The 27,564-nt window shown below is 45.5% G+C and overlaps 1 protein-coding gene across 4 annotated transcripts in view; it reads right to left on the bottom strand.

The window, feature by feature from the left end:
• NPRL3 (NPR3 like, GATOR1 complex subunit) overlaps positions 1–18,117 on the bottom strand; it is a gene marked incomplete in the record, with an annotated part of 73,764 nt that extends 55,647 nt beyond the window's left edge. Inside the window, 5 exon segments of one of the 4 annotated variants that reach the window (XM_053694500.1) lie at positions 2,978–3,107; positions 9,446–9,484; positions 11,905–11,974; positions 14,871–15,007; positions 18,069–18,117. In XM_053694500.1, the coding sequence (XP_053550475.1) occupies positions 2,978–3,107; positions 9,446–9,484; positions 11,905–11,974; positions 14,871–14,988 (357 nt within the window). 4 annotated transcript variants of the gene reach the window in all.
• Positions 18,118–27,564: the final 9,447 nt, after the last annotated feature.

The following is a 27,564-nucleotide window of genomic DNA, read 5'->3' as shown; positions in this document are numbered from 1 at the left end:
CCCCTAAAATATCTATAACTAAAAACAAACTAAAAACTACTTCCAAAACTATTCAGCTTTGATATTAATGAGTTTTTTGGGTTCATTGAGAACATGGTTGTTGTTCAATAATAAAATTAATCCTCAAAAATACAACTTGCCTAATAATTCTGCACTCCCTGTATATATATATATATATATATATATATATATATATATATATACATATACATACATATACACACACACATATATATATATATAATAGAGTAAGGAAAGCGCACTCTCACTTAAAAAGCATCTACCAGGGTGCAGGCACGAATTAATACACTGGTCTATACCACTGGTCTGATGAAGGGGTGATTGATCCCCAAAACATCACATTTTTTGCTAAATAAAGCACCTTTTTGAAAATCCAGAGAGTGCAAGCTTCATCTGATTATATATATATATAGTCCATGTGCCGATCCACAACTACTCTTTCATTTACATTATCTTTTCTATATTGTACTTGTAGATTTTAGGGAATCTGGAAGCACAATATGTGGTTCTTTGGCAGCACTGAGACTGTTCACCTCCAAATCACAGCGCCCAGGCTACATTTTTCTTTCTTCACACACACATACACACAGATTATTTTACTATGTATAAACACACACAGACTATGTACACACACGAGGACTTGCAGGCTCGCTAGAAACAGCGGTCAACCTGTCTGCCTGCTCTGAGGAGGCAGACAGACATTGCTGCAATTCAACCCGATCGATTACGATCGGGTTGATTGACACCCCCCTGCTGGCGGCCAATTGGCCACGAATCTGCAGGGGGTGGCGTTGCACCAGCAGCTCACAAGAGCTGCTGGTGTAATGCTGAATATGGAGAGCGTATTGCTCTCCCAATTCAGCGAGGTCTGGCGGATCAGGTCCGCCAGACCTTTGATAAATATCCCCCTATATGTACACACACGTAGGCTATATGTACGCAGACACTATATGTACACACACACAGGCCATGTGTTCACACACACATAGGCTATATGCACACACAGACTATATGTACGTGCACACAAATAAGCTATATGCACACACACCATACGTACACACACACAGGCTATATGCACACAGACCATACGTACACAAACGCTATATGCACACACAGACCATACGTGCACACACAGACCATACGTACACAGACGCTATATGCACACAGAGACCATACGTACACAGACGCTATATGCACACAGAGACCATACGTACACAGACGCTATATGCACACACAGACCATACGTACACAGACACTATATGCACACAGAGACTATACGTACACAGACGCTATATGCCCACACAGACCATACGTACACACACGCTATATGCACACCCAGACCATACGTACACACGTTATATGCCCACACAGACCACACGCTATATGCACACACAGACCACACGTACACACGCTATATGCACACAGACGCTATATGCACACACAGACCATACGTACACAGACGCTATATGCACACACAGACCATACGTACACAGACGCTATATGCACACAGACCATACGTACACACGCTATATGCACACACAGACCACACGTACACACGCTATATGCACACACAGACCACACGTACACACGCTATATGCACACACAGACCACACGTACACACGCTATATGCACACACAGACCATACGTACACAGACGCTATATGCACACAGAGACCATACGTACACAGACGCTATATGCACACTGACCATACGTACACACACGCTATATGCACACACAGACCATACGTACACACAGACCATACGTACACCCAGACCATACGTACACACGTTATATGCCCACACAGACCACACGCTATATGCACACACAGACCACACGTACACACGCTATATGCACACAGACCATACGTACACAGACGCTATATGCACACACAGACCATACGTACACAGACCATACGTACACACGCTATATGCACACACAGACCACACGTACACACGCTATATGCACACACAGACCATACGTACACACGCTATATGCACACAGAGACCATACGTACACACGCTATATGCACACACAGACCATACGTACACACGCTATATGCACACACAGACCATACGTACACACGCTATATGCACACACAGACTACATATATTAGCATATAGGTTACATTTATACATTCACAGTTTCAAACACACATGCAGGCTATAAGTATACACTGACATGCACACACAGACATAGGCTATATGCATACACAGACTACATATGAGTATATAGGCTACATTTCTACAGAATATACGTATGAAAACAGACACACAGGCTATAAACACCCCCCAAAAAATGAGGTGCTTTCAGAATACACACAAGATTTTTGCATATTGTATTATGCTACCATCATACAGCTCCGTGAGGGAGGCTCGTTATGCCCTGACAAAGCGTTTAGTGCTTATTTTTTTAGCCTAACTACCAAGAAAACCCTCTCTCCTGTTAAACCTATAATACCAGATGTATTCTGCGAGATGTTTTTCAGTTAAACCCTAGCCAAATATTCACCCCCACAAACATGTAAATTTCATACACAGAGACCTAACAGAGGAGAATCTCAGCCCAGTATAATTATGGTATTTTATACCAGTGCAGATCAGAAAATCCAGTGTCCAACTGTGACATAGCTCAGTCTGCAACTGAGGGTTGCAGTGATCACTGAAAACCTCTAGAGGGAGCTCCTCTATCTTGTGTCTGGTTCTTGTGGGTATCTCATGATGGATCAGAAATGGTTAATTATTAAAAACGAATAAAATGTAAATCCTGGTGATTATTATTAGGTTACAGGTGAATATGGGCCGAGTAATCCTCCATGATTATATATAGCTGGGTGTGTATGGTCTGTATATCTGATTAACCCCTTGTCTGCAATCATTTACAAACCCTCAAGGGCAGCCAAAGGGTTAAACTGTCACTCCTGGGGATTTCTAGTCATTGCAATGTGAAGCAGTATTACCTGGCATGGTGCGTGTTGGAGCAGCGTGGGGTGACCGACAAAACGCACATTGTCAATCTTCAGCTCAAACTTTTTCCCACACATATCTGACTTTGTAGCCAAAATGGTGGCGAGGATGACATCCGAAAAGCTTTCCAGCAAGGGAGGGGGGGAAAGGACAGTGAAAAGCATTAATTGAGAACAAGGCTCTGGCATCAAACGGAATTATTCTGTGGTTAAAAATTACAAAAACTGGAAAATTACTGAAACTACAACATAAATTTTATAAGGTGTGATTACATAATTCCAGATGGTGACAGCATGCGTATTATTGTCATGCAACGTGACGATCAGACAAACAGTGAATGGCGAAGTGTAAGTGATCATATTCTGTGCAAACAACGTGTAAACAAACAAAAAGAACAAAAGACTGAGATCTGTTTGCTACTAAACTGCACAGACTGAGCGGCAGAACTATAGACACATGAAAAAAATAATCAGACAACGACCACCACTGAATAGAGAGTCAGTTATAGTTAGATAAAAAATAATTTGTGTATTCAGATGAGTAATAAATATATTAATGTTGCTACAAATAGAACACAATTTATCCCTCTTTATATCTCTCCAGTTCTCTCCCTTTGAGTGTGAAATAGAAATAATATTTCCCTTTATGAAGATATGAAATGACATGTTTTTATTGCAATACGGCAGCGGTTACCCATTACATGTATGTGCTGATGCAATTACCCATTACATGTATGTGCGGATGCAATTACCCATTACATGTATGTGCTGATGCAGTTACCCATAACATGTATGTGCTGATGCAGTTACCCATAACATGTATGTGCTGATGCAATTACCCATAACATGTATGTGCGGATGCAGTTACCCATAACATGTATGTGCTGATGCAATTACCCATAACATGTATGTGCTGATGCAATTACCCATAACATGTATGTGCGGATGCAATTACCCATAACATGTATGTGCGGATGCAATTACCCATTACATGTATGTGCGGATGCAGTTACCCATTACATGTATGTGCGGATGCAGTTACCCATTACATGTATGTGCTGATGCAGTTACCCATTACATGTATGTGCTGATGCAGTTACCCATTACATGTATGTGCTGATGCAATTACCCATAACATGTATGTGCTGATGCAGTTACCCATTACATGTATGTGCTGATGCAATTACCCATAACATGTATGTGCTGATGCAGTTACCCATTACATGTATGTGCTGATGCAATTACCCATAACATGTATGTGCTGATGCAGTTACCCATTACATGTATGTGCTGATGCAGTTACCCATTACATGTATGTGCTGATGCAGTTACCCATAACATGTATGTGCTGATGCAGTTACCCATAACATGTATGTGCTGATGCAGTTACCCATAACATGTATGTGCGGATCCAGTTACCCATTACATGTATGTGCTGATGCAGTTACCCATTACATGTATGTGCTGATGCAGTTACCCATTACATGTATGTGCTGATGCAATTACCCATTACATGTATGTGCGGATGCAATTACCCATTACATGTATGTGCGGATGCAATTACCCATTACATGTATGTGCGGATGCAGTTACCCATTACATGTATGTGCGGATGCAGTTACCCATTACATGTATGTGCGGATGCAGTTACCCATTACATGTATGTGCTGATGCAGTTACCCATTACATGTATGTGCTGATGCAATTACCCATAACATGTATGTGCTGATGCAGTTACCCATTACATGTATGTGCTGATGCAGTTACCCATTACATGTATGTGCTGATGCAATTACCCATAACATGTATGTGCTGATGCAGTTACCCATTACATGTATGTGCTGATGCAGTTACCCATTACATGTATGTGCTGATGCAATTACCCATAACATGTATGTGCTGATGCAATTACCCATTACATGTATGTGCGGATGCAATTACCCATTACATGTATGTGCGGATGCAGTTACCCATTACATGTATGTGCGGATGCAGTTACCCATTACATGTATGTGCGGATGCAGTTACCCATTACATGTATGTGCTGATGCAGTTACCCATTACATGTATGTGCTGATGCAATTACCCATAACATGTATGTGCTGATGCAGTTACCCATTACATGTATGTGCTGATGCAGTTACCCATTACATGTATGTGCTGATGCAATTACCCATAACATGTATGTGCTGATGCAATTACCCATTACATGTATGTGCTGATGCAGTTACCCATTACATGTATGTGTTGATGCAGTTACCCATTACATGTATGTGCTGATGCAGTTACCCATTACATGTATGTGCTGATGCAATTACCCATTACATGTATGTGCTGATGCAATTACCCATTACATGTATGTGCTGATGCAGTTACCCATTACATGTATGTGTTGATGCAGTTACCCATTACATGTATGTGCTGATGCAATTACCCATTACATGTATGTGCTGACGCAATTACCCATTACATGTATGTGCTGACGCAGTTACCCATTACATGTATGTGCTGACGCAGTTACCCATTACATGTCTGTGCTGACGCAGTTACCCATTACATGTCTGTGCTGACGCAGTTACCCATTACATGTCTGTGCTGACGCAGTTACCCATTACATGTCTGTGCTGACGCAGTTACCCATTACATGTCTGTGCTGACGCAGTTACCCATTACATGTCTGTGCTGACGCAGTTACCCATTACATGTATGTGCTGATGCAATTACCCATTACATGTATGTGCTGATGCAATTAACCACTATAAGCATTAAAGGGACAGCAACACTGTGTAATTAAAGACATTTCTGCTGCTATAAAATAAAATAGCAGCCAAGTCTTAATGGTTTTATAACAAATTAACATTTTTACTGCAATTCTTTCTGAATAGGCAAACTGGACCCACTATCTGCCTTATATGGGGAAGCCAATCAGGGCTTCAGTTAGAAGACAATGCTAGCCACGGTCACTATGTTAGTATAAAATATATTACAGATGTTATCAGTTAAAGGGATAGAAAGGTCAAAAATGAAATATGCCTGGTGCATTTCAATGTGAAATAGAAGAATTTCTGCAATATATTTCATTAGCATTACTGTTTTTCTGCGGAATACGCGCATATCCTGAGAGGGCCGTACACCAGAACGTTTCAGAGAGCTGGCAGTGGTGTGTAGTGTGTTTGCAAAAGAGACTTGATGGCACTACTTATATAATAGGGGTGATTACCACTAAAGTAATCAATCGGCCTACACAAAGTTAAAGGGACATGAAACCCAAAATGTTCTCTTTCATGATTCAGATGCATAACACAATTTTAAAACAACTCTCCAATTTAATTCTATTATTTAGTTTGCTTCCTTCTCTTGTTATCCTTTGCCTACAGGTTTATCTAGGCAAGCTCAGGAGAAGCAAATAACCTAGGTTCTAGCTGCTGATTGGTGGCTGTATAGATAGATAGATAGATAGATAGATAGATAGATAGATAGATAGATAGATAGACTGGCGAGTATGAAGCAGTGTTAATTTCGTCGACTAAAATTCAACTTAAAATGACTATAAAACTAAAGAAATTCTGATGACTAAAATACGACTAAAACTAAAATGGCATTTTAGTCAAGAGACTATGACTAAAAGTAAATCAAAATCTGCTGCCAAAAACATTTTATGCAATTTGTTATAATCAATCCACATCTAATTACTGCTCTTTTGTAAAATTACAAAACTTAATTTTATTAAATTTTAAGCTAAATAAAGACGTTATATACCACAACAGTTAAATCTGTATTGCATGTTCAAACCTTAATACCATAAATAAAACAGGTTAATAAACCTTTACTCCAGTAGTATATAATGAGTTTGGAAGTTCTAGAGCAGTGCCAATCTGTAAACAATCAATTGATTCTTCCTATAGAGATAAGCATAACCCACGAGTATGGGTGTAAGTTATGCTGTGCCTGTGCTAGCTGCAGAAACTTTTTGTTGTGTTCAGTTACTTGATACTTGTTTTAATTATTAACAGAGAACTGTTAAAGGTTTTATATTGGGCAATATGTGCAATACAGTTTACAGGTTGTTTTTTTTTGTATATATATTTTATAGTTGCACTTCTGTTTATGAAACTTGGTTTTATTTAAGTTTAATAAAGATGTTACCTATCCCAACGGCTAAATCTGTGTCTGTATTGCATGTTTAAACCTTAATACAATAAATAATAACAGGTGTTATGTTTACTCCTGGAGTATATAATCAGTTTGCAAATGATAGAGAAATGCTGACATAATACATTACGCTTTAAATAAACCCCTTAGATTTTAGTCGACTAAAACTAAAACAATTCAGATGACTAAAACTAAAACAATTCAGATGACTAAAACTAAAACAATTCAGATGACTAAAACTAAAACAATTCAGACGACTAAAACTAAAACAATTCAGATGACTAAAACTAAAACTAAAACAATTCAGACGACTAAAACTAAAACAATTCAGATGACTAAAACTAAAACTAAAACAATTCAGATGACTAAAACTAAAACAATTCAGATGACTAAAACTAAAACAATTCAGATGACTAAAACTAAAACAATTCAGATGACTAAAACTAAAACAATTCAGATGACTAAAACTAAAACAATTCAGATGACTAAAACTAAAACAATTCAGATGACTAAAACTAAAACAATTCAGATGACTAAAACAATTCAGATGACTAAAACTAAAACAATTCAGATGACTAAAACTAAAACAATTCAGATGACTAAAACAATTCAGATGACTAAAACTAAAACAATTCAGATGACTAAAACTAAAACTAAAACAATTCAGACGACTAAAACTAAAACAATTCAGATGACTAAAACTAAAACTAAAACTAAAACAATTCAGATGACTAAAACTAAAACAATTCAGATGACTAAAACTAAAACTAAAACAATTCAGATGACTAAAACTAAAACAATTCAGATGACTAAAACTAAAACAATTCAGATGACTAAAACTAAAACTAAAACAATTCAGATGACTAAAACTAAAACAATTCAGATGACTAAAACTAAAACAATTCAGATGACTAAAACTAAAACAATTCAGATGACTAAAACTAAAACAATTCAGATGACTAAAACTAAAACAATTCAGATGACTAAAACAATTCAGATGACTAAAACTAAAACAATTCAGATGACTAAAACTAAAACAATTCAGATGACTAAAACTAAAACAATTCAGATGACTAAAACTAAAACAATTCAGATGACTAAAACTAAAACAATTCAGATGACAAACAATTCAGATGACTAAAACTAAAACAATTCAGATGACTAAAACAATTCAGATGACTAAAACTAAAACAATTCAGATGACTAAAACTAAAACAATTCAGATGACTAAAACTAAAACAATTCAGATGACAAACAATTCAGATGACTAAAACTAAAACAATTCAGATGACAAACAATTCAGATGACTAAAATACGACTAAAACGGCATTTGCTGCAGAACAACACTAATAATGCATTGTAGCTAATGAAATACATTACAAAAACGCTTCTATTTCATTTCATTTTTGACCTTTCGATCGCTTTAAAGTGATATTAAACCAACATTTTGTTTCTTTCACGATTCAGATAAAGCAGCCATTATAAGCAACTTTCTAATTTACTCATATTATGAATTTTTCTTCGTTCCCTTGGTATCTTTATTTGAAAAAGCAGTAATGTAAGCTTAGGAGCCGGCCCATTTTTGGTTCAGCACCTGGGTAGGGCTAAATGTAGCCACCAATCAGCAATGGGCCGGCTCCTAAGCTTTACATTCCTGCTTTTTTAAAATAAAGATACCAAGAGAATGAAAAATTGATAATAGGAGTAAATTAGAAAATTGCTGCTCTATCTGAATCATGAAAGAAAAAAAAATGGGTTTCATGTCATGTCCCTTTAATACTAAACACAGAAGTTGCACTACATGTAATGTGTTTAATGTCCCTTTAATGAGCTAACCTGGCTTTGCCTGATAGTAAATTATCATAGCAGTCCCCCCCATAGACCCTGAGCTATACAGACACCCCAGTATTTGTAGTACAGGAGGAGATGAGGCGTTGGTTACCCAGAATCCCCTGCTTCAGTAGAAACGCTATTTGCTGAGGGATTTGGGAACTAAAAAAAAATGATCTACTAGTGCAGAACTGCGTCTGGTCTATTCTTTTAATGATAAATAAAATAAACGTACAGACGTCTAGGTTAAAACTGTATCAAATTGTATAAGGAAAATGATTTGTGAAACATCCCACAGAACTGGGTAAAGCTGGTGCCCATACGTGTTAGTAGCCATTGGCAATAATTCTTTAGGGTAGATAGAATTACTGAGTTAGTTTATTGGCCGTGGGATAAAGTCATTAGCAATAGGAAGAGCTGTCATCAGACAAAGAGATAAATTCTAAACAAGCGGATATTGCTTAGAACGTCAGGTCTTACCCCGCTACCAACTGCTCATCTGTTATACGAGCGGGCTCTCTGGAATAGGAACGGGGCCCATCAACAAACAATAACAAGTAACAGAGCACATTCAACAGGCAAATGGCAGACACGGGCAAAATGGTTCCTTATGCAAACGTCTGGGGCACCTGACACACATCACAGGATATAGTGCGTTTTCATTTCCCTGCATCGTTACGAGTTCTGCACATAACTTTACTGGCAGTTACTGTACAAAAGGCAATGTAACAAGTAGTGGTTCTGTTGCATCCGATACATCAGAAGGTTTTACAGATATAGATTCTGGATCACCATACCCTGGGGCTCTAAATTTGCAGATTTACTGTTTGCAAACCAAAGTGCTAAATTGTCTGGCAATTAACGTTAACAACCGTTGCACATTCTTGTGTTTACCTACTGTCAGTAACTAAGGGTGGGGTTTTATTCATTAGTTTATTTAGAGGGGGGGTAGAAATATAAAATGTGCCAGCTCTGGGAACGCACGGGAAGGTTTTGCCGTCTTGTGATGTAACACACACAGATACAAAAGCACACAAAAATAAATAAAAATGATAACATAAAAACAAAGAAAAACAAACAAACTAGGAGACAAACTGTAATTTAACAAATACGATAATATAGTGATACACAGTTCAGCATATAATGTTCTTAAAATCACATTTGCATCAATTCATAAATACTTCATAATGAAAAAAAATATATGAAAAGAACCATCTTTAGTACAACAGAACAAATTAATTCTTTCATATAAAAACGTGACTACCAAAACATTTTAGATTGTTGCAAAATTGTACCAAATGTGTGTTTTATTAATATATATTTTTTAATTGTAGATCACTATGAGATTACGTTTATTATGTATCAGACTTTATTTTGTGATTCATTTACAATATTTTATTCTTTTCTTATAGTTAAAAAAAATATTTGGCCTTGACATGAAAACACAAAACGAGGTGGCTGCACCTCCTACGTAGGTAGTGCACATACCATGTAGTACTGTCTGTGTGTGTGCGCGTTACACGTAGGTAGTGCACGTACCATGTAGTACTGTGTGTGTGTGTGTGTGCGCGTGTTACACGTAGGTAGTGCACGTACCATTTAGTACTGTGTGCGCGTTACACGTAGGTAGTGCACATACCATGTAGTACTGTGTGTGTGTGTGTGCGCGTTACACGTAGGTAGTGCACGTACCATGTAGTACTGTGTGTGTGTGTGCGTGTTACACGTAGGTAGTGCACGTACCATGTAGTACTGTGTGTGTGCGCGTTACACGTAGGTAGTGCACGTACCATGTAGTACTGTGTGTGTGTGTGCGCGTGTTACACGTAGGTAGTGCACGTACCATGTAGTACTGTGTGTGTGTGTGTGTGCGCGTTACACGTAGGTAGTGCACGTACCATGTAGTACTGTGTGTGTGTGTGCGCGTTACACGTAGGTAGTGCACATACCATGTAGTACTGTGTGTGTGTGTGTGCGCGTTACACGTAGGTAGTGCACGTACCATGTAGTACTGTGTGTGTGTGTGTGCGCGTGTTACACGTAGGTAGTGCACGTACCATGTAGTACTGTGTGTGTGTGCGCGTTACACGTAGGTAGTGCACGTACCATGTAGTACTGTGTGTGTGTGCGTGTTACACGTAGGTAGTGCACATACCATGTAGTACTGTGTGTGTGTGTGCGCGCGTTACACGTAGGTAGTGCACGTACCATGTAGTACTGTGTGTGTGTGTGCGCGTTACACGTAGGTAGTGCACGTACCATGTAGTACTGTGTGTGTGTGTGCGCGTTACACATAGGTAGTGCACGTACCATGTAGTACTGTGTGTGTGTGTGCGCGTTACACGTAGGTAGTGCACGTACCATGTAGTACTGTGTGTGTGTGTGTGCGCGTTACACGTAGGTAGTGCACGTACCATGTAGTACTGTGTGTGTGTGTGTGTGTGCGCGTTACACGTAGGTAGTGCACGTACCATGTAGTACTGTGTGTGTGTGTGTGCGTTACACGTAGGTAGTGCACGTATCGCGTAGCACTGTGTGTGTGTGTGTTACACGCAGGTAGTGCACCAGAACTGATGCAGCAGAGAACTAGAAACTGCATCTGACTGAATAACAGCCTGAGATGAGGAATGAAAGGCTATTAGGTTTCTAAATCATTTCTTTACCAAAGGGAGGTTTCTGTTGTATCTGATGAGGACTTTATTCCTGTATAACACATATTTACCAGTTACAACGTCCCCAGCATAAACTGTACTGCAAATCTACCTTTAAGCTGATGATAATATGGTGATCTCACGGCTCATGAGCTAATTATCCTCCTTTATCATTATTTCTTAGACATAAAAACGCTCTGTAACTGGCTACTGAAATATGTTTTCTGTTAAAAAAACCCAGTGAAATAAAATGAAAAAAAAAGGGTTAAATTGACGTTTCTGTCCTACCGGGAGTCTCCATCTGGATCATCAGTGTTTTCTCCTGTGTTGTTTAATGCGTAGCAGCTCCTGGGGTTATCTGGCGCAAAAACACAGTATAGCGTTATACACACGTCATATGAAGATCACACAGGGAAACGTCACATACTTCAGTAAACTAACGGAACTAAGGGGTCACTAGGGATAAGAGCTCTTTTTCTTAGATCCTCCGCTAAGGCCAGTTAGATGGATATAACGCAGCTACTAGAGTATCAGTCTCAGTGTTTAGTCATGTCGCTTTAACACCAGAGTATAAGTTCCTACACTCACCTCCCACAGACAAAAGATGCCCATAAACTGCTAACTTTACATAACTGCTTATACTGGTCACCCCTCTTGATTTTGTGCAGAGCTGCGCTTGTGCCACACTATCTAGAGAAGCAAATCAAATAGCTGGTTCAGGCAGTTTGCAGCATTTTGAGACCTTGCAGCGTAGGACACAATAGTGACAGGTGTGTAATGTGCCTTTACTGGGAGGAGCTACATTAGGAAATTAGCATTTAAAGGGACATGGAATTTAAAATTAAACTCATAATTCTGACGAGCACCACAGTAATTTTTAATATTCTTGACACAAACATTTTATTTGTCAGACTGCCTCCAAATGTTAAAGTTTTATAGTGACTGCCAATCAGCACTAAACACCAAATTTAAAGGGACATGAAATCTAAAATGTTTCTTTTGTGGTTCAGATAGAGCAGCAATTTTAAACAACTTTCTAATTTACTTCTATTATCTTTTGTTGAAAAGCAGGGACTTATACTTAGGAGCCAGCTCATTTATGGCAGCAGTTTTATAACAATGTTATTCATTAGCAAGAGCACTAGATGGCAGCAGTTTTATAACAATGTTATTCATTAGCAAGAGCACTAGATGGCAGCAGTTTTATAGTAATGTTATATATTAGTAAGTGCACTAGATTGCACCAGTTTTATAGTAATGTTAAATATTAGTAAGTGCACTAGATTGCACCAGTTTTATAGTAATGTTATATATTAGTAAGTGCACTAGATTGCACCAGTTTTATAGTAATGTTATATATTAGTAAGTGCACTAGATTGCACCAGTTTTATAGTAATGTTATATATTAGTAAGTGCACTAGATTGCACCAGTTTTATAGTAATGTTATATATTAGTAAGTGCACTAGATTGCACCAGTTTTATAGTAATGTTATTCATTAGCAAGAGCACTAAATGGCAGCAGTTTTATAACAATGTTATTCATTAGCAAGAGCACTAGATGGCAGCAGTTTGATAGTAATGTTATATATTAGTAAGTGCACTAGATTGCACCAGTTTTATAGTAATGTTATATATTAGTAAGTGCACTAGATTGCACCAGTTTTATAGTAATGTTATATATTAGTAAGTGCACTAGATTGCACCAGTTTTATAGTAATGTTATTCATTAGCAAGAGCACTAGATGGCAGCAGTTTTATAACAATGTTATTCATTAGCAAGAGCACTAGATGGCAGCAGTTTGATAATAATGTTATTCATTAGCAAGAGCACTAGATGGCAGCAGTTTTATAAAAATGTTATTCATTAGCAAGAGCACTAGATGGCAGCAGTTTTATAACAATGTTATACATTAGCAAGAGCACTAGATGGCAGCAGTTTTATAACAATGTTATTCATTAGCAAGAGCACTAGATGGCAGCAGTTTTATAACAATGTTATTCATTAGCAAGAGCACTAGATGGCAGCAGTTTTATAAAAATGTTATACATTAGCAAGAGCACTAGATGGCAGCAGTTTTATAGTAATGTTATACATTAGCAAGAGCACTAGATGGCAGCAGTTTTATAGTAATGTTATACATTAGCAAGAGCACTAGATGGCAGCAGTTTTATAACAATGTTATTCATTAGCAAGAGCACTAGATGGCAGCAGTTTTATAACAATGTTATTCATTAGCAAGAGCGCTAGATGGCAGCAGTTTTAACGAATGTCACTGACTTTACATTCACTTTAAACAGTGCTCCTTTGGTAAAAACAAATGTTAAATCAAAGTAAACAGAAAAACAAAACAATGAATATAGGTTAGACCAAGCGCCACGGGAAGAAACCTTCTAGCTGGCCCAAGAAGAACAAATGTGTATTATACAACCTATCACTATAATACACATTTGTTTAAAAAAAAAAAAAACAGCAAACAACTCAGTGTAGCCACTGCCTATAGTGACATAAGAGAGCTGACATGTTGGTAACTTAGGTTGCATTCTGCCTCTTCTGAGCATAGGCAACTCTGACTCTCTGTTTATCTATTCACTGAATCGTAAACCAGCTTATGTTACTCTACATGTTTTTCAACATCAAGCTAGATAACCCTTCCTGTAGAGACCACAGTCTCCTGGTAGAGTTGTAACAGGAAGTAATGGAGATACATATTGCAATGATTTATGTAAAGGATAACCCACCGCTTAGTGTTTATTTTTATTATAACAATAAAACGGTTTCATATCCCTTTAATATCATCTGCTGCCAAGTAAATTCTCACTTGCATAAAATGTATTACACAAATATGTTGAGGATATTCTGACTTGATGGTTATAGTGCTTCAATACAATTTGGCTTTAATAAAGAGTCAGGAACTCTGAGTGCAGCTCGTCTTCTGCTAATGCACCGATGGTTAACTTCCACTTATAAATCAGAAACTAACAGCATAGTCAGTGCAAAGAATCTGTGCAGCATTATTGTTTCAATAAAACACATTTTTGTATGAATTATTTTTTTATAATTAAGAGATTCATTTTATTATGAGAGCATTTTATTGAGTGTATTCTCATATTTTTTGCCAACTTCTCTTTGGACTGTAGCATTTGCAAGAGCAGAAGCCTAACACGAATAAAGTGCTATGTGTGCAAGGATTGTCATCTACAAGATACAGCCTGTGACATAGGTGCTTTTCTTCTGATATCAGACTATACTCACCAGTCTGCGAGGAATGCTGCTCAGCACTTCTCTGGAAAGGGTATCGGAAAAGCAGCTTATTGCCTCGACTTCCCGAGCTGACCAGAATGACACTGATAGGGCTGGTGTTCTCGCCCATCCTCAGGGATCAGCTCGGTCTGGAAAAAAGAGAATCAAATAATATCAGCTCATAACTACAGCCTGGGGGGGGGGGGGTTAATAACGCACACAACACACTTGGAATGCAGAACAGTTATTCAGTGTCACCCAGGTGACGCACTCAAATGTATCAAGTGCATTACAAAAGTAATAAACAAAATGAACACTGAAAACAAGAAGAGGACCCTTCCTCTATACTGATTTTGCTCTGAGAATCCACATTATGTGCTCTTGGATAACCAAACCTGGAAATAACCCAATGGTTACACATACCCATTCATTACCAATATGAATGCTAACACGTCTGCCATTAAAACTATGTAAAAATAAAATCTCCATAGTGAAACAGTGGGGAGGTTTAGTGCAGATACAGTCAAATCTGTTCCCGGAGGGCCACAAAGCTGCCATAACTTCACAACCTGCTTCCTGAATAGTTCAGGTTCAGATGCTTTTCTTAAAACCTCTGCTGCTGCTGGAGAGAGATAAGGGACAAAGCTTTGCAATGCTCTGAAGTCAATAATATACACAGCACATGAAATCCTATCCTGCTGTGACCCTCTAAACAAAGCGTGGGCACCTGTGATAAAAACTGTAGTTTAGAGGATAAAAATCACACTAACAGTGCACTGACAGAATCACTCAACAATGTAACTTTTGTTACCAATTAAAACAAAGTTGAAGCATCAGCTGCAGATTTTTAAGAAGATGGTAAAGCTGCACACTAAATAATGGCATAACAGTAGAACTGTCTCTAATAAATTAGCATTTACACTACACAAATCAGTCTGTTTTAGCGCTCACTACATAGCCCTCAGTACTACCCCAACTACTACATACCTCTCTCTCTCCCCAACTAGATACTCCTCTCACTCATCCCCCTTAGTACATACCCCCCTCAGTACATACCCCTCAGTACTACCCCTCCTATTACATACCTCTCTCTCTCCCCAACTAGATACTCCTCTCACTCATCCCCCTTAGTACATACCCCCCTCAGTACATACCCCTCAGTACTACCCCTCCTATTACATACCTCTCTCTCTCCCCAACTAGATACTCCTCTCACTCATCCCCCTTAGTACATACCCCCCTCAGTACATACCCCTCAGTACTACCCCTCCTATTACATACCTCTCTCTCTCCCCAACTAGATACTCCTCTCACTCATCCCCCTTAGTACATACCCCACTCACCCCCCTCAGTACATACCCCTATCACTACCCCTCCTATTACATACCTCTCTCTCCCCCCAACTAGATACTCCTCTCACTCATCCCCCTTAGTACATACCCCACTCACCCCCCTCAGTACATACCCCTATCACTACCCCTCCTATTACATACCTCTCTCTCCCCCCAACTAGATACTCCTCTCACTCATCCCCCTTAGTACATACCCCCCTCATTACATACCCCACTCACCCCATACCCCTCAGTACTACCCCTCCTATTACATACCTCTCTCTCTCCCCAACTAGATACTCCTCTCACTCATCCCCTTAAGTACATACCCCCCTCAGTACATACCCCTATCACTACATACCCCTCAGTACTACCCCTCCTATTACATACCTCTGTCTCCCCCCAACTAGATACTCCTCTCACTCATCCCCCTTAGTACATACCCCCCTCATTACATACCCCACTCACCCCCCTCAGTACATACCCCTATCACTACATACCCTTCCTATTACATACCTCTCTCTCTCCCCAACTATACTCCTCTCACTCACCCCCTCAGTACATACCCCTATCACTACATACCCATCTCACTTACCCCCTCACAACATACCCCACTCATCCCCCTCACTACATACCCTTCTCACTACATACCCCTCTCACTCAACCCCCCTCACTACATAGCCCTCTCACTCACCACCCCTCACTACATAGCCCCCTCACTACATAGCCCCCTCACTATATAAACCTCTCACTCACCCCGCTCACTACATAACCCTCTCACTCACCCCCTCACTACATACCCCTCTCACTCACCCCCTCACTACATACCCCTCTCACTACATACCCCTCTCACTCACCCCCTCACTACATACTCCTCTCACGACATACCCCCCTCACTACATAACCCTCTCACCACATACCCCCCTCACTACATACTCCTCTCACGACATACCTCCCTCACTACATAACCCTCTCACCACATAGCCCCCTCACTATATAAACCTCTCACTCACTCACCCCGCTCACTACAAAACCCTCTCACTCACCCCCTCACTACATACCCCTCTCACTCACCCCCTCACTACATACCCCTCTCACTCATCCCCTCACTACATACCCCTCTCACTCACCCCCTCACTACATACCCCTCTCACTCACCCCCTCACACTCACCCCCTCACTACATACCCCTCTCACTCACCCCCTCACTACATACCCCTCTCACTCACCCCCTCACTACATACTCCTCTCACGACATACCCCCCTCACTACATAACCCTCTCACCACATACCCCCCTCACTACATAACCCTCTCACTCACTCACCCCGCTCACTACAAAACCCTCTCACTCACCCCCTCACTACATACCCCTCTCACTCACCCCCTCACTACATACCCCTCTCACTCACCCCCTCACTACATACCCCTCTCACTCACCCCCTCACTACATACCCCTCTCACTCACCCCCTCACTACATACCCCTCTCACTCACCCCCTCACTACATACCCCTCTCACTCACCCCCTCACTACATACCCCTCTCACTCACCCCCTCACTACATACCCCTCTCACTCACCCCCTCACTACATACCCCTCTCACTCACCCCCTCACTACATCACCCCCTCACTACATACCCCTCTCACTCACCCCCTCACTACATACCCCTCTCACTCACCCCCTCACTACATACCCCTCTCACTCACCCCCTCACTACATACCCCCCTCACGACATACCCCCCTCACTATATAAACCTCTCACTCACTCACCCCGCTCACTACATAACCCTCTCACCACATAGCACCCTCACTATATAAACCTCTCACTCATCCCCCTAAGTACATTCCATAACCAACCCCCTCTCATGTCAGGAACTGACCCCTCGGGCTGCTGTAATTTCCTGACTCAGTCACGTGGGTTTATTTACTTCACATCGCGCATGCGTACAAGTTAGGCATATTCAATCGAGCACCAAAAACAGTTCAGACCAAACGAGCAGCAGGCAGGAGAGTGAGCTGATACTGTTCTGTCCTCCTGATATCAAATAGAGAGCTACCGTGATTTAGTAGTGACAGGGCCGCAGTCCTCGTCCGCTCTGTAAGGACCGGTGTTGTGTCAAAGTGGTGATCGGTAATTTCCGTAACTCCGCTCACTAATGTAATCACTGCACTTTATATAGTAAATAATAAACTTCTAAATACACTGCGTCTCGAAGCTGTTAGCTGTTTATACCGAGAGGCAGTGTATTTAGAAGTTTATTGTTTACTATATAAAGTGCAGCGTTTACATTAGTGAGCGGAGTTACGGAAATTGAAGATCATCACCAGTTTTGACAATCACCACACCGGCACAGGGTCACATACACACAATCCCAGGTCACCCTCAGCCACAGGGTCTCACATACACACCCCAGGTCACCCTCAGCCATAGGTTCTCACATACACACCTCAGGTCACCCTCAGCCATAGGTTCTCACATACACACCCCAGGTCACCCTCAGCCATAGGTTCTCACATACACACCTCAGGTCACCCTCAGCCATAGGGTCTCACATACACACCCCAGGTCACCCTCAGCCATAGGTTCTCACATACACACCTCAGGTCACCCTCAGCCACAGGGTCTCACATACACACCCCAGGTCACCCTCAGCCATAGGTTCTCACATACACACCTCAGGTCACCCTCAGCCACAGGGTCTCACATACACACCCCAGGTCACCCTCAGCCATAGGTTCTCACATACACACCTCAGGTCACCCTCAGCCATAGGTTCTCACATACACACCTCAGGTCACCCTCAGCCATAGGGTCTCACATACACACCTCAGGTCACCCTCAGCCATAGGTTCTCACATACACACCTCAGGTCACCCTCAGCCATAGGGTCTCACATACACACCTCAGGTCACCCTCAGCCATAGGTTCTCACATACACACCCCAGGTCACCCTCAGCCATAGGTTCTCACATACACACCTCAGGTCACCCTCAGCCATAGGGTCTCACATACACACCTCAGGTCACCCTCAGCCATAGGTTCTCACATACACACCCCAGGTCACCCTCAGCCATAGGGTCTCACATACACACCTCAGGTCACCCTCAGCCATAGGTTCTCACATACACACCCCAGGTCACCCTCAGCCATAGGTTCTCACATACACACCTCAGGTCACCCTCAGCCACAGGGTCTCACATACACACCTCAGGTCACCCTCAGCCACAGGGTCTCACACATACACACCCCAGGTCACCCTCAGCCATAGGTTCTCACATACACACAATCCCAGGTCACCCTCAGCCACAGGGTCTCACATACACACCCCAGGTCACCCTCAGCCATAGGTTCTCACATACACACCTCAGGTCACCCTCAGCCACAGGGTATCACATACACACAATCCCAGGTCACCCTCAGCCACAGGGTCTCACATACACACCTCAGGTCACCCTCAGCCATAGGTTCTCACATACACACCTCAGGTCACCCTCAGCCACAGGATATCACATACACACAATCCCAGGTCACCCTCAGCCATAGGTTCTCACATACACACCTCAGGTCACCCTCAGCCATAGGTTCTCACATACACACCTCAGGTCACCCTCAGCCATAGGTTCTCACATACACACCTCAGGTCACCCTCAGCCATAGGTTCTCACATACACACCTCAGGTCACCCTCAGCCATAGGGTCTCACATACACACCTCAGGTCACCCTCAGCCATAGGTTCTCACATACACACCTCAGGTCACCCTCAGCCATAGGGTCTCACATACACACCCCAGGCCACCCTCAGCCATAGGTTCTCACATACACACCTCAGGTCACCCTCAGCCACAGGGTCTCACATACACACCTCAGGTCACCCTCAGCCATAGGGTCTCACATACACACCTCAGGTGAGGTCACCCTCAGCCACAGGGTCTCACATACACACCTCAGGTCACCTTCAGCCATAGGTTCTCACATACACACCTCAGGTCACCCTCAGCCATAGGTTCTCACATACACACCTCAGGTCACCCTCAGCCATAGGTTCTCACATACACACCTCAGGTCACCCTCAGCCATAGGGTCTCACATACACACCTCAGGTCACCCTCAGCCATAGGTTCTCACATACACACCTCAGGTCACCCTCAGCCATAGGGTCTCACATACACACCCCAGGCCACCCTAAGCCACAGGGTCTCAGATACACACCTCAGGTCACCCTCAGCCATAGGTTCTCACATACACACCTCAGGTCACCCTCAGCCATAGGGTCTCACATACACACCTCAGGTCACCCTCAGCCATAGGTTCTCACATACACACCTCAGGTCACCCTCAGCCATAGGTTCTCACATACACACCTCAGGTCACCCTCAGCCATAGGTTCTCACATACACACCCCAGGCCACCCTCAGCCATAGGTTCTCACATACACACCCCAGGCCACCCTCAGCCACAGGGTCTCAGATACACACCTCAGGCCACCCTCAGCCACAGGTTCTCACATACACACCTCAAGCCACCCTCAGCCACAGGGTCTCACACATACACACCCCAGGTCACCCTCAGCCATAGGTTCTCACATACACACCTCAAGCCACCCTCAGCCATAGGTTCTCACATACACACCTCAGGCCACCCTCAGCCATAGGTTCTCACATACACACCCCAGGTCACCCTCAGCCATAGGTTCTCACATACACACCTCAAGCCACCCTCAGCCATAGGTTCTCACATACACACCTCAGGCCACCCTAAGCCACAGGGTCTCACACATACACACCCCAGGTCACCCTCAGCCATAGGTTCTCACATACACACCTCAAGCCACCCTCAGCCATAGGTTCTCACATACACACCCCAGGCCACCCTAAGCCACAGGGTCTCACATACACACCTCAGGTCACCCTCAGCCATAGGGTCTCACATACACACCTCAGGTCACCCTCAGCCATAGGTTCTCACATACACACCTCAGGTCACCCTCAGCCATAGGTTCTCACATACACACCTCAGGTCACCCTCAGCCATAGGTTCTCACATACACACCCCAGGCCACCCTCAGCCATAGGTTCTCACATACACACCCCAGGCCACCCTCAGCCACAGGGTCTCAGATACACACCTCAGGCCACCCTCAGCCACAGGTTCTCACATACACACCTCAAGCCACCCTCAGCCACAGGGTCTCACACATACACACCCCAGGTCACCCTCAGCCATAGGTTCTCACATACACACCTCAAGCCACCCTCAGCCATAGGTTCTCACATACACACCTCAGGTCACCCTCAGCCATAGGTTCTCACATACACACCTCAGGTCACCCTCAGCCATAGGTTCTCACATACACACCTCAGGTCACCCTCAGCCATAGGTTCTCACATACACACCTCAGGTCACCCTCAGCCATAGGTTCTCACATACACACCTCAGGTCACCCTCAGCCATAGGTTCTCACATACACACCTCAGGTCACCCTCAGCCATAGGTTCTCACATACACACCTCAGGTCACCCTCAGCCATAGGTTCTCACATACACACCTCAGGCCACCCTCAGCCATAGGTTCTCACATACACACCTCAGGTCACCCTCAGCCATAGGTTCTCACATACACACCTCAGGTCACCCTCAGCCATAGGTTCTCACATACACACCCCAGGCCACCCTCAGCCATAGGTTCTCACATACACACCTCAAGCCACCCTCAGCCATAGGTTCTCACATACACACCTCAGGTCACCCTCAGCCATAGGTTCTCACATACACACCTCAGGTCACCCTCAGCCATAGGTTCTCACATACACACCTCAGGTCACCCTCAGCCATAGGTTCTCACATACACACCTCAGGCCACCCTCAGCCATAGGTTCTCACATACACACCTCAGGTCACCCTCAGCCATAGGTTCTCACATACACACCTCAGGTCACCCTCAGCCATAGGTTCTCACATACACACCTCAGGTCACCCTCAGCCATAGGTTCTCACATACACACCTCAGGTCACCCTCAGCCATAGGTTCTCACATACACACCTCAGGTCACCCTCAGCCACAGGGTCTCACATACACACCTCAGGCCACCCTCAGCCATAGGTTCTCACATACACACCTCAGGTCACCCTCAGCCATAGGTTCTCACATACACACCCCAGGCCACCCTCAGCCACAGGGTCTCAGATACACACCTCAGGCCACCCTCAGCCACAGGGTCTCACATACACACCTCAAGCCACCCTCAGCCATAGGTTCTCACATACACACCTCAAGCCACCCTCAGCCACAGGGTCTCACACATACACACCTCAAGCCACCCTCAGCCATAGGTTCTCACATACACACCTCAAGCCACCCTCAGCCATAGGTTCTCACATACACACACCAGGCCACCCTCAGCCACAGGTTCTCACATACACACCTCAGGTCACCCTCAGCCATAGGTTCTCACATACACACCTCAGGTCACCCTCAGCCATAGGTTCTCACATACACACCTCAGGCCACCCTCAGCCATAGGTTCTCACATACACACCTCAGGTCACCCTCAGCCATAGGTTCTCACATACACACCTCAAGCCACCCTCAGCCATAGGTTCTCACATACACACCTCAGGTCACCCTCAGCCATAGGTTCTCACATACACACCTCAGGCCACCCTCAGCCATAGGTTCTCACATACACACCTCAGGTCACCCTCAGCCATAGGTTCTCACATACACACCTCAGGCCACCCTCAGCCATAGGTTCTCACATACACACCTCAGGTCACCCTCAGCCATAGGTTCTCACATACACACCTCAAGCCACCCTCAGCCATAGGTTCTCACATACACACCTCAGGCCACCCTCAGCCATAGGTTCTCACATACACACCTCAGGTCACCCTCAGCCATAGGTTCTCACATACACACCTCAAGCCACCCTCAGCCATAGGTTCTCACATACACACCTCAGGTCACCCTCAGCCATAGGTTCTCACATACACACCTCAGGTCACCCTCAGCCATAGGTTCTCACATACACACCTCAGGCCACCCTCAGCCATAGGTTCTCACATACACACCTCAGGCCACCCTCAGCCATAGGTTCTCACATACACACCTCAAGCCACCCTCAGCCATAGGTTCTCACATACACACCTCAGGCCACCCTCAGCCATAGGTTCTCACATACACACCTCAGGTCACCCTCAGCCATAGGTTCTCACATACACACCTCAGGTCACCCTCAGCCATAGGTTCTCACATACACACCTCAGGTCACCCCTCAGCCATAGGTTCTCACATACACACCTCAAGCCACCCTCAGCCATAGGTTCTCACATACACACCTCAGGCCACCCTCAGCCATAGGTTCTCACATACACACCTCAAGCCACCCTCAGCCATAGGTTCTCACATACACACCTCAAGCCACCCTCAGCCATAGGTTCTCACATACACACCTCAAGCCACCCTCAGCCACAGGGTCTCACACATACACACCCCAGGCCACTCTCAGCCACAGGGTCTCACATACACATCCCAGGCCACCCTCAGCCATAGGTTCTCACATACACACCTCAAGCCACCATCAGCCATAGGGTCTCACATACACACCTCAGGCCACCCTCAGCCATAGGTTCTCACATACACACCTCAAGCCACCCTCAGCCACAGGGTCTCACACATACACACCCCAGGCCACTCTCAGCCACAGGGTCTCACATACACATCCCAGGCCACCCTCAGCCATAGGTTCTCACATACACACCTCAAGCCACCATCAGCCATAGGGTCTCACATACACACCTCAGGCCACCCTCAGCCATAGGTTCTCACATACACACCTCAAGCCACCCTCAGCCACAGGGTCTCACACATACACACCCCAGGCCACTCTCAGCCACAGGGTCTCACATACACATCCCAGGCCACCCTCAGCCATAGGTTCTCACATACACACCTCAGGCCACCCTCAGCCATAGGTTCTCACATACACACCTCAGGCCACCCTCAGCCATAGGGTCTCGCATACACACCCCAGGCCACCCTCAGCCATAGGGTCTCACATACACACCCCAGGTCACCCTCAGCCATAGGGTCTCACATACACACCCCAGGCCACCCTCAGCCATAGGGTCTCACATACACACCCCAGGCCACCCTCAGCCACAGGGTCTCACATACACACCCCAGGCCACCCTCAGCCACAGGGTCTCACATACACACACCAGGCCACCCTTAGCCACTCTCAGCCACATGGTCTCACATACACACACCAGGCCACCCTCAGCCACAGGGTCTCACATACACACCCCAGGCCACTCTCAGTCACAGGGTCTCACATACACACACCAGGCCACCCTCAGCCACAGGGTCTCACATACACACCCCAGGCCACCCTCAGCCATAGGGTCTCACATACACACCCCAGGCCACCCTCAGCCACAGGGTCTCAGATACACACCCTAAGCCACAGGGTCTCAAATACACACCCCAGGCCACCCTCAGCCACAGGGTCTCACATACACACCCCAGGCCACTCTCAGTCACAGGGTCTCACATACACACCCCAGGCCACCCTCAGCCACAGGGTCTCAGATACACACCCTAAGCCACAGGGTCTCAAATACACACCCCAGGCCACCCTCAGCCACAGGGTCTCACATACACACCCCAGGCCACTCTCAGTCACAGGGTCTCACATACACACCCCAGGCCACCCTCAGCCACAGGGTCTCACATACACACCCCAGGCCACCCTCAGCCACAGGGTCTCAGATACACACCCTAAGCCACAGGGTCTCAAATACACACCCCAGGCCACCCTCAACCACAGGGTCTCACATACACACCCCAGGCCACTCTCAGTCACAGGGTCTCACATACACACCCCAGGCCACCCTCAGCCACAGGGTCTCACACACCCCAGGCCACCCTCAGCCACAGGGTCTAATATACACACCCCAGGCCACCCTAAGCCACAGGGTCTCAAATACACACCCCAGGTCACTCTTAGGTACAGGGTCTCACATGCACACCCCAGGCCACTCTCAGCCACAGGGTCTCACATACACACCCCAGGCCACTCTCAGCCACAGGGTCTCACATACACACCCCAGGCCACCCTCAGCCACAGGGTCTCACATACACACCCCAGGCCACCCTCAGCCACAGGGTCTCACATACACACCCCCAGGCCACCCTAAGCCACAGGGTCTCAAATACACACCCCAGGTCACTCTTAGGTACAGGGTCTCACATACACACCCCAGGCCACCCTCAGCCACAGGGTCTCACATACACACCCCAGGCCACCCTCAGCCACAGGGTCTCACATACACACCCCAGGCCAGCCTCAGCCACAGGGTCTCACATAGACACCCCAGGCCACTCTCAGCCACAGGGTCTCACATACACACCCCAGGCCACCCTCAGCCACAGGGTCTCACATACACACCCCAGGCCACCCTCAGCCACAGGGTCTCACATACACACCCCAGGCCACCCTAAGCCACAGGGTCTCAAATACACACCCCAGGTCACTCTTAGGTACAGGGTCTCACATACACACCCCAGGCCACCCTCAGCCACAGGGTCTCACATACACACCCCAGGCCACTCTCAGTCACAGGGTCTCACATACACACCCCAGGCCACCCTCAGCCACAGGGTCTCACATACACACCCCAGGCCACCCTCAGCCACAGGGTCTCACATACACACCCCAGGCCACCCTAAGCCACAGGGTCTCAAATACACACCCCAGGTCACTCAGGTACAGGGTCTCACATGCACACCCCAGGCCACTCTCAGCCACAGGGTCTCACATACACACCCCAGGCCACTCTCAGCCACAGGGTCTCACATACACACCCCAGGCCACTCTCAGTCACAGGGTCTCACATACACACCCCAGGCCACCCTCAGCCACAGGGTCTCACATACACACCCCAGGCCACCCTCAGCCACAGGGTCTCACATACACACCCCCAGGCCACCCTAAGCCACAGGGTCTCAAATACACACCCCAGGTCACCCTCAGCCACAGGGTCTCACATACACACCCCAGGCCACCCTCAGCCACAGGGTCTCACATACACACCCCAGGCCAGCCTCAGCCACAGGGTCTCACATACACACCCCAGGCCACTCTCAGCCACAGGGTCTCACATACACACCCCAGGCCACCCTCAGCCACAGGGTCTCACATACACACCCCAGGCCACCCTCAGCCACAGGGTCTCACATACACACCCCAGGCCACCCTCCGCCACAGGTTCTCACATACACACCCCAGGCCACTCTCAGCCACAGGGTCTCACACACCCCAGGCCACTCTCAGTCACAGGGTCTCACATACACACACCAGGCCACACTCAGCCACAGGGTCTCACATACACACCCCAGGCCACCCTCAGCCATAGGGTCTCACATACACACCCCAGGCCACCCTCAGCCACAGGGTCTCAGATACACACCCTAAGCCACAGGGTCTCAAATACACACCCCAGCCCACCCTCAGCCACAGGGTCTCACATACACACCCTAGGCCACTCTCAGTCACAGGGTCTCACATACACACCCCAGGCCACCCTCAGCCACAGGGTCTCACATACACACCCCAGGCCACTCTCAGTCACAGGGTCTCACATACACACCCCAGGCCACCCTCAGCCACAGGGTCTCACATACACACCCCAGGCCACCCTCAGCCACAGGGTCTCAGATACACACCCTAAGCCACAGGGTCTCAAATACACACCCCAGGCCACCCTCAGCCACAGGGTCTCACATACACACCCCAGGCCAGCCTCAGCCACAGGGTCTCACATACACACCCCAGGCCACTCTCAGCCACAGGGTCTCACATACACACCCCAGGCCACCCTCAGCCACAGGGTCTCACATACACACCCCAGGCCACCCTCAGCCACAGGGTCTCACATACACACCCCAGGCCACCCTCCGCCACAGGTTCTCACATACACACCCCAGGCCACTCTCAGCCACAGGGTCTCACACACCCCAGGCCACTCTCAGTCACAGGGTCTCACATACACACACCAGGCCACCCTCAGCCACAGGGTCTCACATACACACCCCAGGCCACCCTCAGCCATAGGGTCTCACATACACACCCCAGGCCACCCTCAGCCACAGGGTCTCAGATACACACCCTAAGCCACAGGGTCTCAAATACACACCCCAGCCCACCCTCAGCCACAGGGTCTCACATACACACCCTAGGCCACTCTCAGTCACAGGGTCTCACATACACACCCCAGGCCACCCTCAGCCACAGGGTCTCACATACACACCCCAGGCCACTCTCAGTCACAGGGTCTCACATACACACCCCAGGCCACCCTCAGCCACAGGGTCTCAC

Source organism: Bombina bombina, chromosome 11, assembly GCF_027579735.1.
Source record: "Bombina bombina isolate aBomBom1 chromosome 11, aBomBom1.pri, whole genome shotgun sequence".
In the NCBI taxonomy this organism is placed as follows: Eukaryota; Metazoa; Chordata; class Amphibia; order Anura; family Bombinatoridae; genus Bombina; species Bombina bombina.
This window is presented reverse-complemented; position numbering and strand designations above follow the sequence as displayed.